Below are 17,534 nucleotides of genomic sequence, written 5' to 3' on the forward strand. Positions count from 1 at the left end.
AGTCAAATAATTTATTGCACTCCCGTACTCAGAACAATGTACAAGTGTGAGGTATTCTTAGCACTCAAAGTTCCCTTCTTAAAATCCTGCATTCCAGGCACACTGCTCTGATCTACATCAGTAATTCCTTCGTATGTCTGTTTACACCCCACCCCATGCAAATGTGCGAACTCTTGTGAGGCTGTGTAGGTGTGAGATAGACGTATGCACAATTAGTGTTACAGAAGTGGCCACACAAGCATCAGAAGTCCCTTCTTGAATATGGAAGTGGTTGAGGCACAAAAAGGCCGCTCCACATGGGTGCACATCTGAAATCTGGTCCGAGGTGACTGACCATTTTTTAGCAATGCAAGACTGTTATATGTGCAAATGCGGTTGAATTATGCAGCAGGTAATAGTAGGGCTGAGTCAGACTCACTTGAAATATCTCCTCTGCTATCTATACCTTGTGACCCAAACACACATAGGCCAAGAACACCAGTACACTGGATGCCGCAACAGTTGCATCATAAAGTACCCTTATTTTGGATCAGTTTGCAAAACAAAAATCTGTCAAGCTTCGGTGCCAATATTATTATCGAGTGCTGTCAGTGACCGTATTAGCAAATACTGTGCCCTTTAATCCTCTGTGAAAGGAAGCAGTCTGACCTTTTCCAAAAGGTCATGGTTGGCTTGTAGAGAGGGTCAGATGAAAGAGTGTTGTGAGAGGAGACTAAGGTCGTCTTCTGTCTCACACCAAAAGAATGCACACCAGTTCATCACCTCAGCAACAACAATGGCTTCGGTATGATTTAATATAACAATAAAGGCAGCCTGGAGAAGCCTCACGAGCATGAAAGATCAAAGACGGTATTCCTTTTTATGTTTAGTCTAGGGTGAGACTATGCCCTTTTTTTAATTACTTTTTTTATAGTCTCTACTGGACACTTACAATACGTTTACCAGCATTCATCAAAGCAATCCGGGTACACATACAGTCTAAATTTTAATTATATATCTAAAAAACATGTTTGCACCACGTATTATCCTTTAGTAGCATAAACTAAAATGAAGTTTAATGCAGCAGCACAATGATCAGCTCATAGATAAACCGCTTTAAGTAGTGAAATAGAATGAAAGGCCACAGTACACTTTTTAAAATGTCTGGCACACCTACAATAGACACACAGAGGGTTCTATCCACGTAAAATGTTGCACATTTACACAACTACTTGTACTCCGACTGAAGGGTGTAAACATAAAGTGCCTGATCCACAAAGCTAAACGTATACTTTTGTGTATGTTTACAATTGTTTGCTACTGCCAAAGGGATTTTACGAGTGTTATCTTTACCACTGCGGAGTCTCTGCATGTAAAAAGATAGGACTTTCCGATCTTTTTATGTACAGATACTCCGCAGTTGCAAAGACACTACAGCAAGCAATCCTAAACGTACACAAAAGTGTATGTTTACCATGGTGAACCAAGCGATTCCAAAGGGGATGATGGACCGAGCGTTTGAGCAAATCAAACATTCACCCATAATCAACTGATCTGGGTTTAATCCATCATCATTCTTCAGCTCACTCCACCACCCCAGTTCAGACATGGCCATATGCAAATCAGTCTGACCCTGTGCCTCGTGGGAACAGTCCAGCCTGAACTGCCAAACCATGTCCCTGTACCGGAAACAAGCATCTTGGGATTGGTTTCGGGTCCATAACCCTCATCAGCCAAGCTATCTTGAATCCAGTGGCAAAGTGAGCTAGGTACCCATGTCTGGGCATACCCTGCCAACTTAGGGCGAACAAAGCGATACCAAAGGGGATGATGGGCAGAGCGTTTGAGCAAATCAAACACTCACCCCCAGTCAACTGATCTGGATTTAATCCATCATCATTCTTTAGCTCACTCCAACACCCCAATTCAGACATGGCCATATGCAAATCAGTCTGACCCTGTGCCTCATGGGAATAGTCCAGTCCAAACTGCCAAGCCATGTCTTCCCTGGACCAGAAACAAGCATCCTGGGACCGGTTTCGGGTTCATAACCCTCATCAGCCAGGCTATCTTGAATCCAGTGGCAAAGTGAGCAAGGGACTACTGGATTCAAGCTAGCCTGGCTGATGATGGCTGATTAGCCAGAAACCGGTCCCAGGATGCTTGTTTCCGGTCCAGGGAAGACATGGCTTGGCAGTTCGGGCTGGACTGTTCCCATGAGGCACAGGGTCGGACTGATTTGCATATGGCCATGTCTGAACCGGGGTGGCAGAGTGAGCTAAAGAATAATGATGGATTTAACCCAAATCAGTTGACTTGGGGTGAGTGCTTGCATTGTTCAACACTTCATCCATCATCCCCTTTGGTTTAGCTTTTTACCTTGGTGCACCAGGTCCACAGTTTTTGGAATTTTCAAACATCCCTAGTAGTACGCTAGGAAAGACACACCAATCACATCATTTCTAGGATACTACTGGGGATATATTATGTTCCATAGTTTTTTAGAGGCAACTATCACCCAGGAGGGTATCCTGGTGATGAGCAGGTGTAAGTCATGCCCAATTCAAGGCCTAGTGGGACTACTGAAGAAGCCAGGTCTCCAGATTCTTGCAGAATTCAGGAAGTGATGTGGAGGCTCATATGTCTAACAACAGGGCGTTCAATGCTTTAGAAGGCTCAATCACCGGATCTAGTTTTTCATATGAATGGGATTTGTGCATGTAAGAGTCCGAACGAGTAGAGTTGTCTGGAAGGTTTGTGAAAGCGGATGTGATTGTTGGGGTATGCTGAACCGGTTTTGTGTAGTACCTTGAAAATATGGGTCAGGAGTTTATATTGTGGTCATTTGTGTATGCGGAGCCAGTGGAGCTCCTTCAGGTGTGATGTGATGTGACGGCAGCATGAGATATTGAGAGTGATTCTGACCACCAAGTTCTGAATTGTCTGCAGCCTTCTGGTGAGTTTTTTACTGATCCCGGCAAAGAGGGCGTTCCTGTAACCGAGCTTGATTGTGATCAAGTGTGTGTGTGATGGTTTTCCGAGTGATTGGGAACCATTTGAAAATATTCTGCAGCATTTTCAGGGTATGGAAGCATAAGGCCGTGATGACATTGACTTGGGAGGCTATATGAGTTTGCTGTTGATGACAATCCTGAGGTTTTTGGTGTGGGTGATGGCAGCGAGTGTCGGTCCTAGCTCTTCTGGGCAGCAGGTAGGGTCCCATGAAGAAGTGTTCTTCCCGTGGATCACAGTTTCAGTCTTGACGGTGTTCAGCTTTCATCCAGTGGGGGATTTCAGTCATGAAGGCATTGAACTTGATCAAGTTCTGAGCTGAACTTGACAAGAAGTTGGTCTGTCTAGGAGACTGGTGTGGGCTAATTTACTCAGGTTATGTAGAAGTAGGTGCAAATAGGGTCCGAGAGATATCTGGCAACATGGGTAGGTAGCTTTAGTCATGGGTGAGACCAACGCTGCCAAAGCCCTCAATAAGCGTTTTTGATTTGAGGTTGGCATGATCTTCCAGGTGGAAGTTCAGGTCTTTGAGCAGGATGCAATTGTGCTAGCAATTACATCCTAGTGTCAATGGTGAGTGGTGTTTTGAAGCCTATGATACTGTCAGTGTAGATGGTGTGTGGTCCTGGTGGTCTCTAGATGAGAGAGCCACTTAGGGTGAAGTTGGCTGTGACGTAGAGATTGACTGAGAGGTTCTCCATGTTGGAGGTGGCGTGTCCATGGAGGTGGTGCAGCTAATGGTGTTCTTGTAGATGATGGTGATTCCGCCTCCAGTCTTATGAAGTCTGTTTGTCCTTATGATCTTGTAGTCGGGGGTGTTGGTGGCTGTGGCTATGTCAGGTGCTGATGCAGGGTTCAGACAGGTTTTCATGAAGAACTGTCATTTGACATCTTCTATTACCATAATGTGGAGTTGTACACATGTTTTAACTCTTCATTGGCGAAAGTTACACTTTTGGGCATATGCACATTTGTTTATTTTTCTTGTTTTTGCCACAAGGGAAAACATTTTTCATGTGGATAAACCCTTTTTCTTACACCCTCATGAAGCTTGGAAATGTTCCATTCCTCTTTCCAACCTTGAAGGGAAGTTACTCCAGACCTTTTATGGATTAAGTATCTCATCATTTCCATTCTGGGCAAGGGTAGGAGAGAAATTAGTGAATGCCTAGTTGGCTCGTAAATTTGTGGGCATTTACAAAGTCGCAGGACACACTATGACCAACTTCTCCCACTCCCAACCCCTTGTGTGGATTTTACCACACAATATTTGTACATAGTCATAGAATATATGTAAGTATCAGAAAATCCATTTACGACACCTAAGTATCTTTTTGACTGATAACATGTATGAATGGAGACATTTTTGGTCAGAAATGTAGGCTTGTGACCAGTTTTTTCTGTTTTGGCTGGCTTTTTCCAATTTCCTGCAGCAGATACAAAAACTGCTTATAGAGAATATTAAGCAATTTCCTTTAACTTTCATTATACCTATGAAAGTGCTTGATGGAATGATCTCCTTTTCTTACAAGAAGGTTCCACACTGTGCCTTGTAAAGTTTTATTTATCTCGCGCCATGGTCGCCCTTCCCACCCCTTGAGAAACTTGCAAATTTGTCATAAATTCTTTCATCTTCCTAAATAAAGAAACTTTGCAGAGCACGTGAGTTTGCAAGTTTTCCATTGCCCCAAAGGATGGAACAAAAATTGTAACCTGGCATATCACATATTACCTTTGTTTTAATTGTTATTATTGCTACAATTGTTTATATTTTAATCAAGTAATTGATTAGCAGGTCCAGGTCACAAACTTATTGTAATGTTTGATACATACTAACTTGGCCAAAACAAGTTGAGCGTTTTTTCACTGCTTCCTTGAATACAAGCACCATGTACATCTGGTTCAAGTAATGTTTTTTTACTTCACTGCCAGAAATAGTGGAGTGTTGTTCCCTGCCCCGACTGTTTTTCTCAGGAAGCTTCCTTCAGAAATGTTCTATTCATTAGTAGACCATTTGCACCACAAGTCACACCCATATCTATTAGGCAAATCAAGATGCCAACAAAAAAATACCTACCATTTGGAACCATATCCCGAATGGACTAGAGCAAGCAACATTAGAACCATCACCCATTACAGTGGGATTCATCTCACTCTGTGGAAAAAGTGAAGACATGGGGCTAAATACTGAATTATATATAACAATTTTTTAATTAATTTTGCCAAAAAGTTACATCCCTTCCAGGCAGTTCTTTAAGTGCACTCATGAAAAATCAAATAAATCAAGCACTGACTACTGAGGAGAACTCCGGACGGCTACTGAGAAGACATCCTAAAAAAAAAATCAAAATATGGTGCCACATTGTCAATGTTCAAATACATTGACAACAAATAAGCTTTTTATCCAGTTCTAAAGAGGTATTCATGAAATTCTTCCAAACCTTTATGGTGTACCTAACAAGTCCAATCCTCTCTTCCAAGATCGAAAAAGGGGTAAGGAATGTTTGCAAAGTGAAGCATTTTTCAATCTGAATTCCCTTTAAAAAAGCCATACATTTGAAAAAAGAACAAATGATGGACGGAATGCGGAACAATGCAAACATTTACCCCCAGTCACAAAGATCTGGGTTTAATCCATCGTTCTCTTGCTCACAACACCACCCCAGTTTGGCATATGGAGCAAAGAATCGATGGAATTAGGCCCAGATCTCAGTACTGGGGTGAATGTTTGACATTGTGCAGCATTCTGTCCATTAATTGTTATTTTTGCATTTGTCCCCCCGAGTGGGATGGGTATGCCCAAACGTGGGTCCTGTGCTCTCCATGCCACTGGAGTCAAGCTAGCCTGGCTGATATGGAGTGATACTCTGAAACTGGTCCCAGGATGTCTGTTTCCTGTCCAGGGAGGACCTGGCCTGGCAGTTAGTCCTGGGCTGTTCCCACGGGGAACAGGGTCAAGACTGATTTGCATTTGGCTTGGTCTGAACTTGAATGTCATGGGGCTCAAACAAACAATAGATTTAGGCCCAGATCTCTGTACTGGGGAGAATGTTTGAAATTGTGCAGCATTCTGTCCATCAATTGTTGTTTTTGCATTTGTCACTCCAAGTGGGATGGGTATGCTCAGAAGTTGGTCCCATGCTCTCCATGCTACTGGAGTCAAGCTAGTCTGGAAGATGAGCGGTAATGCCCCGAAACTGGTTCAAGGATGCTTATTTCCTATCCAGAGAGGACCTGGCCTGGTAGATCGGGCTGGACTGATCCCATGGGGTACAGGGTTAAGACTGATTTGCATATGGCTTGGTCTGAACTGGAATGGCATGGGGAACAAAAAAAACGATGGATTTAGGTCCAGATCTCTGTACTGCGGTGAATGTTTGACATTGTGCCGCATTCTGTCCATCAGTTGTTCTTTATAAAATTGAAAGGCAATTCATATAGTCCAGGTATGAAAGTTGTCATGATCTTCTGTTGTCTTTAAACCTGCATATATTGTCTTCCATCACTTCTACCTTCCATCTCCTGCCTCTTTTAAATTGATGTTCAAGCATATATTATGCCTATTTGGGAAAATAAATATTACACAGATAGCATATTCTCTGTCAGAAGACATGAGGGCTATCTTTAAGATTTGACTGGTCTCATAGACTCAGACACAATAGCTGTGATGCAGTGAAGACCACCATTATGCCTTTAAAGATAATGGCGACATGTAAATTATACTCACTGTTTGACAATTCATCATTATGACAGGTAAGGTCAACGATATGTCCAGATTTCCCACAATCTGCCAATGAGAACCACATCATACCCAGATCACCAGAAAGCTTGGAGTGCCTACAATATGTGAAGAATGGTTACATTTCATTAGGCCTTCGGAGTGCCTTGAATGCTCAAGTTAGTCAACATGTGTTCAGTTTATGCCAGTTCTTACCTCAATTTTCCCAGATCTTTATACCTGAATCTTTATTTCTATTTCACTCACCCCTTCTCTCTGTGGCCCCAAAATAATGTTTGTTTTCCACTCCCCATTCTTCTATATCAATCTTTCTCCCTACCATGTTCTTCCAATTTTCTTTCCTGGCCTTCACAGCCTATTTCACCATATCTCTCCCCCACTCATATTCTGCCCCTATTTCCCATTTTCATTTATTTTGTGTCTGCCTTAATTTATATTTCTGCTCCAAGATTTTTTTAGCTTATTTCTCCCTCCTATATCCTTCTTTCTCTCTTTCCTTCATTTTGCCTTTTTCTCTCTTGTTTTACTCCATTTCATTCATTCTTATGCTTTATTTTTACTATTGCCCAGTCTTCCTTTTTCTTTACTTTATTTAGGGCCACATGTATCAATATTTCAAATACGGGTTACCTAATTACGATTCTCTGCGAATTGCAATTAGGTAATTGCTATTTGAATGTATGAAACTCTGTGAGTTTCATTTCGCGTTTCCTAATGCGTTGCAAATCAACCTACCTCATTAATATTAATAAGGAATCACTAAAATCATAAGGATGGCGACCTGCTGAGATTGGCAGACCACCATGACTGTGATTGATTTTAAATAAAGCAATCATTTAACTTAAAGGAAATCGGGTTGCTTTAAAAAAGAATAATTTAAAGTTTTCTTTTCATTTTTCAAGAGCAGGCAGTGGTAGTAGGACCACTGCCTGCTCTAAAAAACATTTTTGCAAACATTCACAAACAGGAAGGGGTCCTTTGAGGGCCCTAAACCATTTGTGAATGGGTAACCACCTACTTGAAGTAGGTGGTAAAATGTGAATATTTTGCAACCGCATTTTGGTCGCAAAATATTTCTATATACCACTGCGATTTGGTATTAGGAAGGGATGCCATATACAAGCCACTTCTTAATACTGAATCGCTATGTATTCGCAATTCGTAATAACATTCAGTAACATGTAACCAAATCATTCGCAAATTGGAATTTGTACATACCAAATGCATCTTACCGGTCGCAAAAGGCCCGATTCTATGAATCTGGCCTTTTGTGACCATACATGATACATTTGGCCCTTTGTAATATGTGTTTTTTTAGTTTCCGTTCTTCCTTTTTCAAACATTTTCTCTCCCTTTCATCACACTATTTTCTTTTCTTTTGCCTCTTGCTTGTTAGCTTTTTCTGTTCCACTGGTGTTTTCACCTCAATGTTTGTTTCATATTCCTCTAGCACCTTGCTCCCCCTTTCTTTTTGTTTTCTTTCTTCCCCTTTTTTATTAATGCCTTTAATACATTCACTCTCTTTTCTTTTTTACTCTCTCTGTGATTTCTTTAGTTTTTCTTCGATTCTTCTTTTCTTCCCTGTCTTCCTTTTCATATTTTGGTTTTATTATTTATCAGTCTTTCTCTTTCCCTCACCCTATTGCTTACTTCCGTCTCACTTTATGTATACCCTATTTTCTTTCTTATTTCCGACTCCGTATTTTGCTTCTATCTTTCAAATGTTTCTTATCATCCTCTGTCTTCCGTCACTTCTTTTCTTTTGTTACACCTCTTTCCTTCACTCTATCCCTCTTTCTGTCTTTACATCCCTATTTTCTTCCTCCTAAAATTATTTGTTTTTTCCTATTTTCTCGTTATTTCCTTTTCCTTCTCCAGACTCATTTTTCATCTCTTTTTTTCTACTCTCCTTCCTTCTATCATTGGTCCCTTCTTTCCTTCCATCTGCCCTTCTTACCTTCATTCTTGCCATCCATCTTTTCTTCTTCCCTTCCTTCATACCTTCTTTCCATCTATTCATCTATCTTTCCTTTTACGATCAGCGACTGCCATCCCTCTCACCAGAGGGCTCTGGACCTTCAAAAAATTATAGGGATTGGTTTGCTACAGCACACACTTAGATCACCAGGCAAGTTCACTCTTCCAAGAGTATGCTTTAGATACCTCCACTAACTGACTTTGGTGCATTCTGACCGTACTTCTTTACTCAGGGGAGCATGCATATCAATTTGACATTTCTGCTTCACCATCAAGCGTCTCATAGAGATGACAGTTTTAGAGAGTGTTAGAAATTGGGGGGCATATTATCAACAACTACCGATATTTATCACTAAATAGGCTTAGCGGCAATTTTTTTTTATCTCAGCCTATCGCCGTATTTTATTGCTGAGATAACGTGCTATTAACAACGTTTATCTCAAAAGCGATAACATTTCCGGCGATAGCGGCGAAATCCATCAATATCGCTGAGAATACAGCAATATTCACGCATTATGATCGATAACAAGGTCTTAGCCGTTATATGCACCTCCTATTGGATATGATGGCTAAGAACTGGTCTGATCAGAAAAAAGGGGGGGTGGTGATGAACAGAGTGTCTGAATTAAGCAGACCACTCTTACCCAGTCCAAAGATCAGGGATTGATCAATCACCATTTTTTAGCTCACTGCACCATCCCAGCTCAGAACTTCGCTATATGCAAATTAGTCTGACCCTGGCCCAGTACATCATGGGAACAGGGCAGACCAAACTACCAAGCCAATTCTTATACTGGGAAGGAAACAAGCTACCGGGGACCGGTTTCTGGCATTTCAGCCGTCGTCGGCCCGGCTTGCTTGAATCCTGATGGTGCAATGAGCTAGGGACTCACATCTGAGTATACCCTTCCACGCTTATGGTGGACAAAAATGATCAGAAAAAGGGGGGGGGGTGGTGATGAACAGAGTGTCTGAATTAAGCAGACCACTCTTACCCAGTCCAAAGAACAGCCGACGACGGCTGAAATGCCAGAAACCGGTCCCCGGAAGCTTGTCTCCTTTCCGGTGAAGAATTGGCTTGGTAGTTTGGTCTGCCCTGTTCCCATGAATATTTACAAAAAGGGGTGGTGAGGGACAGAGTCTCTGAATTAAGCAGAAAGCTCCCATGTTCCCATGAGGCACTGGGTCAGACTAATTTGCATATAGCCAGGTTCTGAACTGGGGTGATGCAGTGAGCTAAATAACGGTGATGGATCAAGCCCTGATCTCTTGACTGGGTAAGAGTGGTCTGCTTAATTCAGACACTCTGTTCATCACCACCCCCTTTTTGAATCATTTTTGGCCACCACAAGTGTGGCAGGGTATACTCAGACATGAGTCCCTTGCTCACTGCACCACCAGGATTCAAGCAAGCCGGGCCGACGACGGTTGAAATGCCAGAAACCGGTCCCCGGAAGCTTGTCTCCTTTCCGGTGAAGAATTGGCTTGTGAGTTTGGTCTGCCCTGTTCCCATGAGGCACTGGGTCAGACTAATTTGCATATAGCCAGGTTCTGAACTTGGGTGATGCAGTGAGCTAAATAACGGTGATGGATCCAGCCCTGATCTCTTGACTGGGTAAGAGTGGTCTGCTTAATTCAGACACTCTGTTCATCACCACCCCCTTTTTGAATCGTTTTTGGCCACCACAAGTGTGGCAGGGTATACTCAGACATGAGTCCCTTGCTCACTGCACCACCAGAATTCAAGCAAGCCGGGCTGACGACGGCTGAAATGCCAGAAACCGGTCTCCGGAAGCTTGTCTCCTTTCCGGTGAAGAATTGGCTTGGTAGTTTGGTCTGCCCTGTTCCCATGAGGCACTGGGTCAGACTAATTTGCATATAGCCAGGTTCTGAACTGGGGTGATGCAGTGAGCTAAATAACGGTGATGGATCAAGCCCTGATTTCTTGACTGGGTAAGAGTGGTCTGCTTAATTCAGACACCCTGTTCATCACCACCACCCCCTTTTTGAATCGTTTTTAGCCACCACAAGTGTGGCAGGGTATACTCAGACAAGAGTCCCTTGCTCACTGCACCACCAGGATTCAAGCAAGCCGGGCCGACGACGGCTGAAATGCCAGAAACCGGTCCCCGGAAGCTTGTCTCCTTTCCGGTGAAGAATTGGCTCTGTAGTTTGGTCTGCCCTGTTCCCATGAGGCACTGGGTCAGACTAATTTGCATATAGCCCGGTTCTGAACTGGGGTGATGCAGTGAGCTAAATAACGGTGATAGATCAAGCCCTGATCTCTTGACTGGGTAAGAGTGGTCTGCTTAATTCAGACACTCTGTTTATCACCACCCCCTTTAAGAACTGGTCTGAGCAGGCATTAGTTTTTGGAGATATTCGCACTTAGCGTGAATATTTCCATCGCTACATCTGCATTGATAATAGGGATAGCGATGTTAGCGACTGTTTTCAGTCATTAACAGTTTGGGTACACCTACTTTGCATGTCATTAGCGATAAATATCGCTGACATGCAAAGCAGGCCCTAAACCGCTCACTATCGCCTAAAAGCTGTCGCTAACTGATGTTAGTGAAGGCTTGCTAATAGGGCGATGAAATTATCGCCGCTTAGCGGCCGAAAACGGCCACAAAAGTGGCGATAATGTCATTTTGCCTACTTTGATAATATGCCCCAAGGTCTCTAGTTGACAGAGGTTGCACCCTGTCCAAGTGGGGACGACAATCCTAGTCAGAGTAAGTTAGAGACCCAACTTAAATTAACCTGTGCTCACTCTCTGGTAGCTTGACACAGAGCAGTCATGCTTAACTTAAGAGGCAATGTGTAAAGTATTTGGGCAACACTTTAATTACAGTAACATAGTAACATAGTGAAAACAACACAAAACGTCTCAACACCAGTTTAGAAAAATATAGAATATTTATCTGAGTAAAATAAGACCAAAATGACAAAATCCAATAAGTTGAACTTGAGATATGAGTTTTTTAAGATTAAATGCAAAAATAGTGCTTAGAAGTCACTAGCAGTCAAAAGGTTACCTGAGGTCACGTGGGACAGGTGCAAATCCAAAGTTCAGGACGACTGCAATGGAGGACAGGCCGGTTACAGAATCCACGTAGGGTCCGCCGAAAAAGAATATTATACAGAGCAAAGCGCCTCCGTCGAGAGCATGATGCATCGGCTTTTCCTCGCAGTTGCGTTGATGAGTCGGACTCGAGCCTCGCAGACGTGTTGAAGGATCATCGCTGTGTCGTTGTCACACCTTACAATCTGGACCCACATCACTGTTATATCGGCACTGAATTGGTGCTAGATGTCCTGTGTCAGTTCCTATGAGCACAAACGGGGCACTGCGTCCATTTTTGAAGAAAACAGCTGAAGAATACACTTCTGAGTCCCAGGAGTCAGGACTGGAGAGGCCCCTCAGGCAGGGGAAGACTCACAGATTGCAGAGTCCAGCAGCACCAGCAGAGTTGAAAGATGTCTTTTGTGTCCCCAGAAAATAGGAGGCAAGCAAACAAGCCCTTGAAGGAACTTTGGTTCAAAGATGCAGAGAGCAAGTTCAGTCCCGCTCACTCCCAGGCAAGAAGCAGCAGGCAGAAGGCCAACTCAACATAGCAGGTAACACAGTGGCAGTCCCTCCTACAGCACAGCAATCATCAGACCACAGGCCAACAGTTAGCGAAGTGGCAGTCCCTCCTACAGCACAGCAGTTCCTTTCCAGGCAAAATGTCAGTGGTTCCAGTAGAGTTCTGATTTGGTGACATCAGGGCCGAGTGCTTATATCCAAATGTGTCTTTGAAGTGGAGGGGGGACTTTCAAGAGGCCTTTGAAGATCACAAGCTTAAGGCCTTGGTTCCAGACTCACTACAGGGGGGTGTGCAGCTCTTTGTGTGGGGTCATGTACAGCTCTATTCAAGTGCAAGTGTCAGCTCCTGCCTCCCAATCTACCTCAGCAAGAGCCTGGTGATGGGTCATCAGGATGCAAATGTCACACTCCAGCTTTCTTTGTGTGACTGTCTAGAGGGAATGTGCAAAGCCCAGCTGTCACCCAACCCTGATGTGTACTCAGAGACAGGCAGAGGAACAGAAAGGTTTCAGTAAGAAAATACCAAATTTCTAAAAGTGGCCTTTTCAGACTTACATTTTGAAATCTGACTTCGCCGTAAGTTGGGATTTTAAATTGTGAGTCTGGAGGCACCAAACTCCAAATCTCTCTTTCCCCCAAAGAATTACACTTAAAAGATGTTTTAAGGCAATCCCAATGTTAACCTATAGGAGAGATAGGCCTTGCAGTACTGAGTAAAATTAAAGTAGCAGTTTTTTACTACCAGGACATATAAAACTCAAAAGTACATGTCCTACCTTTTAAATACACGGCACCCTGTCCATAGGTTGCCTAGAGCCTCCCTTAGGGGTGACTTATGTGTAATAAAAGGGAAGGTTTGGGCCTGGCAGCTAGGTTAACTTGCCAGGTCGAAATGGCAGTTTAAAACTGCACACACAGGCTCTGCAGTGTCAGGCCTGAGCCATGTTTAAGGGCTACTGAAGTGGGTGGCACAATCAGTGCGGCAGATCCACTAGTAGCATTTAATTTGCAGGCCCTGGGTACATATAGTACACTTTACCAGGTACTTACAAGTAAATTAAATATGCCTGTTGTGGATAAGCCAATGTTACCATTTTTAGAGTACAGAGCATATGCACTTTAGCCTGGTTAGCAGTGGAAAAGTGCCCAGAATACTAGAGCCAACAAAAATGAATTCAGCAAACGGGAGTAGAAAGGCAGAAAGTTTGGGGGTGACCGTGCAGAAAGGGCCATTTCCAACAGAATTATAACTGTTGTTCTTACCAGGGACAGTGTTCAGCCGCTAGCACAGGTTGTGTAATACAAAATACACTGACAGGATTAGTCCATGTCAAAATTGACAGGCTCCTTCCTTAGCAAATTGGGCGTCTCGTATGAATTACTTTACATATCTTTTCCACCAGGGTGCAGCAATGCTCCTTTCAGATCCCCCGGGATCCAGGTAGATGTGAAGAACTGCTTCTCCCATGCAGAAATGAAGCAGGGTCAATTCTTTACTCTCAGTTTTTCTTTCATGTTACGTTATTTTTTTTCTCCACTTTTTAATGAAATGTTCTAGTTTTAAAGGGTGAAACATATGTTGTTTACATTTTAGCAATTGATATATACTGTATACTTAACATATAAACTATTCCTACAGATACCTAAACAATAACCTAATTTGGAATCCTTGTAGGCAGGTTCAGCTGTTTCTTCTTTATCCTCCAGTAGTTTAACAGATTTGTCGTTTAGACGTTCAACCATAAACCTTATGCAAATGCCCACTCTTTCCTGTTACTCATTATGCATGCCATTTCTTTCATGTTGTTTGTATTATGAGGTATTATGTTGAAAGTAACCCTTAACACCTAATAGACGAATTGGGCCAAGGCTAGTTAAACTGTTTTGCCAGATGGAGGTTTTCTAAACTTAATTTGTAAAAACAGAAGTGTCCAGTCCCGTCTCACGAGCCCACTGCAACTTGCACCTACCCATTGTCTCTGCCAGCGCTAACCAATGACAGTACCAACACAACTTCTAATGATCACATCCCTACAAGTACGACAGCTCAGGCAATTACAGGCTACCCAAAGCTCTAAGAATGCAGTCGGGGGGCTGGCATTATTTCTTCTTAATGTATATTGAATTATGAAACACTGTTTTGTGTTCATCTCAAAAATTAAACAGAACAGTGCCACCGTATGTTAGACTGTACAATTCACAATGGTTCAGCACTACACAATATAATTGTATGATAATATTCAAAGCAGTGAGCTTGCCGTTGCTGTGACATCGTTGTTGAAACATGCTGTTGGTTATCATGCCGCTGAAATGGACATGAATGATATGAAAAAATCTTTCTTCCGGAAATTGAGATCTATGCGAAAGTGTTACAATTAATGAAAACATCTTTTATATATGAATGAGCCCTGAAGAAGTCTCTGTTGGAGACGAAATGCATTGGCTATGATCCTTTGAGATTTTAATAAGAACGCAATATAGACCAGCCTTTGTACAAAAAAAGACGAACAAGTGGATTTTGGATTTTTCTTCATGTGCTCACTGCTTAAAATATTATCATACAATTATATTGTGTAGGGCTGAACCATTGTAAATTGTTGAGTTTTTAGGATGTTTTCCTTAAGGAGGAGTATAGAGGGAAGTGCTCCTTGGTTCTCTGCACTCCAAGGGCCTCATTTATGAAAAGTGAAGCATCGCTGCGAGAAAACAGCGATGCGTCACTTTTCATTGCGACCTCCTTGCGACCCCAATGATGCGTCATATTTACAATATGGCGCATCATTGCGCAAGTAATTACAGATACGTCAATATTTCTGACGGTTTTGTAAGCGCAAAAGTGACGCATTGCTGGAGTGTGTCACAAAAGTGACGCAACTCCAGCAATGAGTCCTTTCACATGGGGAAAGCCCCATGTGAAAGGGCTTGCGTCAGTCTTACGCCTGCTGTGAGGCAGGCGCAAGATTTTGACGAAACAGCGTCCTAAAAGTGACGCAGTAAAATCTCATAGATTTCACTGCTTCACTATTACGAGGCTTTTTGCGGGGGAAAACCCCCTCTGCATACATTATACCTGACGCAGGTATAATGTAGCGCAGGGGTTTACAAAGTGACCCATCTGCTTAGATGCGTCACTTTGTAAATAGTGCGTAACAGGAGGCATGTTTTACGCCGCCGATGCGTCACAAAAAGTGACGCACCGGCGGCGTAAAAGTGACGCACGGCCCCATAAATGAGGCCCCTGCTCTTTACTGAAGAATACCTTTGTCAGGTGCGAATCTCGACAGCCCCTACCCTCAGTCTGTTCAAATGAAAAATAGGCCAGACCGTCATTAGTGCCGGTGTTTGTGCCAGTGCCGAGCATTGGAAACCTCCTGCTCAAATTAAACTCTGGGGCTTTTGTTCTAGCTTATGAAGTTCTATATGTATGTGTCTTATAGTTCTCTTCTATTCCAGGCGCCCGTGTGATTGCCACAGACTTAACAGACCTACTTGGAAACTTGCAGCACAACGTGACTCGGAACACAAAACAAAAATGCAAGCATCAACCACAAGTTAAAGAACTTACCTGGGGCGTGGATTTAGAGAAACATTTTCCAAGGTCCTCCTTTCACTTTGACTACATCATTGCGGCGGATGTGGTATACTCGCACCCCTACTTGGATGAGCTCCTGATCACTTTTGATCACTTGTGCCAGGACCACACTGTCATACTCTGGGCCATGAGATTTAGGTTGGATAGGGAAAACACCTTTGTGGACAGATTCGAGGCGCTGGTTGACCTACAAATCATTTACGATCTCCCAAGTCTGAACATAAAATTGTATAAAGCCATGAGGAAAAACAAAATTCGTGGCTGATGCTTGTTTTGCAGTTGGCTTCACAATTAAAAATCATAGAATCAACCAAGGTAAAGACATGAACAGGTAAAGTGAGTAAATGGTGCTAACGAAGGACATCGAACATTGATTGTAATAATAGAAATGCCAGGAAAACATAGATGTTGTAGAAAGCTGTTTATTGATATCAAAAGTAATTTGTACACATTTTAGATTTCCATAAAACGCTCTATTTAACATGTATTTGCTAGCGGTGTGGTTGTTGCAATTGCTCTTCAATTCTTGCTTCAGAACCACAATCATTTTGTTTTGATTGGCATGCTATTTTGCTGTGACTAGGAAAGACATATATTACTGCACTACACATGTTGTCATCGTATCATTGCTTTTGGAACTAGTACGCTCCATTATCTGTATCCATTCTTACGTCAAGTAGTTGCTCGACAACTTCCAGCAAGTCCCACCAAGGTTACCCCACCACTTCGCTCATAGGACCGAGCCTTTATGGTTGAACAACACTCTGCCTTAAGGAAGATCTTCTCCCATGACAGTGGGAGAAAAGTGGCTATCAGGACAGAAGTGAAGCAACTTTCAAATCATAAATTGTCTGCCTCATGCCTGGAATTTGCCATGACCTTCAAAGAAGGCTATATTGCTTCAAGCAATATAACCTTCTTTGAAGTTTGCTTCTGAAACCCATGAATCTCCCAACATCAGCTGAATGGATTGGGGAATATAACAGTTGATGTCTTGTGTTGAACGACTAAGGCTGCCTACGTAACCTAAGTGTGAATATGTCTGACATTTTGAATCAGCTAAAACAATTACCCTGTCAACTTTTTAGAGCTTGAATTATTTGCCATACTTCTAAAATCAGCATTTATTACACCCTTGCCTTGTGTCGTCATGTGTATTGAGAATCACAAAAGAGAAAGGAATATAACGGAGGTCCCTGATGCTCCTGTGGTGCAGCCCCCCCCCCCCCCCAAACCTCCAGGTGACCCCCAGCCTTTCAAAGGAGGGCCATGCGATCCAAGGTCAATTAATATCTGTGAGATAAGGTATACTGAGGGGGCCCTCATCACATTCTGCTAGGGGCACCCATAATTTTACTCTACTCCACAGAAGAGAGAGAACAGGAGCGGGCAGAGAGGGCCATATATGTCAACTAGTCCCTCATGCAGGACAATTCAAGTACACAAGTGGTATTGGAAGGATGCTGCCATTCAGCCAATAGCCTTACGTGAGAGATGAATACTCTACTGAGCTGAGCCAACACGGTATTGACATTATCTTAAGGTAATGGCTGCAAGAGGCTGATCGAAGATAGGCAGTGGTTGAAAGGGGTGGATCCAAAGCCCACTCTATGCTTATTATTAGCAATGTCTTTTCGACACTG

General features: G+C 42.8%; 1 protein-coding gene across 2 annotated transcripts in view; it reads left to right on the forward strand.

Moving 5' to 3' along the window:
• The window catches only part of LOC147697178 (methyltransferase-like protein 21E), a 269,840-nt gene extending 253,341 nt beyond the window's left edge, over window positions 1-16,499 (forward strand). For both annotated transcript variants that reach the window (XM_086934236.1, XM_086934237.1), the window contains exon 5: window positions 15,753-16,499. In XM_086934236.1, coding sequence (XP_086790362.1) covers window positions 15,753-16,156 — 404 coding nt within the window. In that variant the 3' untranslated portion in view covers window positions 16,157-16,499. The remainder of the gene's footprint in view (window positions 1-15,752) is intronic.
• The last annotated feature ends 1,035 nt before the right edge of the window (window positions 16,500-17,534 follow it).

This window comes from Lissotriton vulgaris, chromosome 8 (genome assembly GCF_964263255.1).
Source record: "Lissotriton vulgaris chromosome 8, aLisVul1.2, whole genome shotgun sequence".
Taxonomy (NCBI): Eukaryota; Metazoa; Chordata; class Amphibia; order Caudata; family Salamandridae; genus Lissotriton; species Lissotriton vulgaris.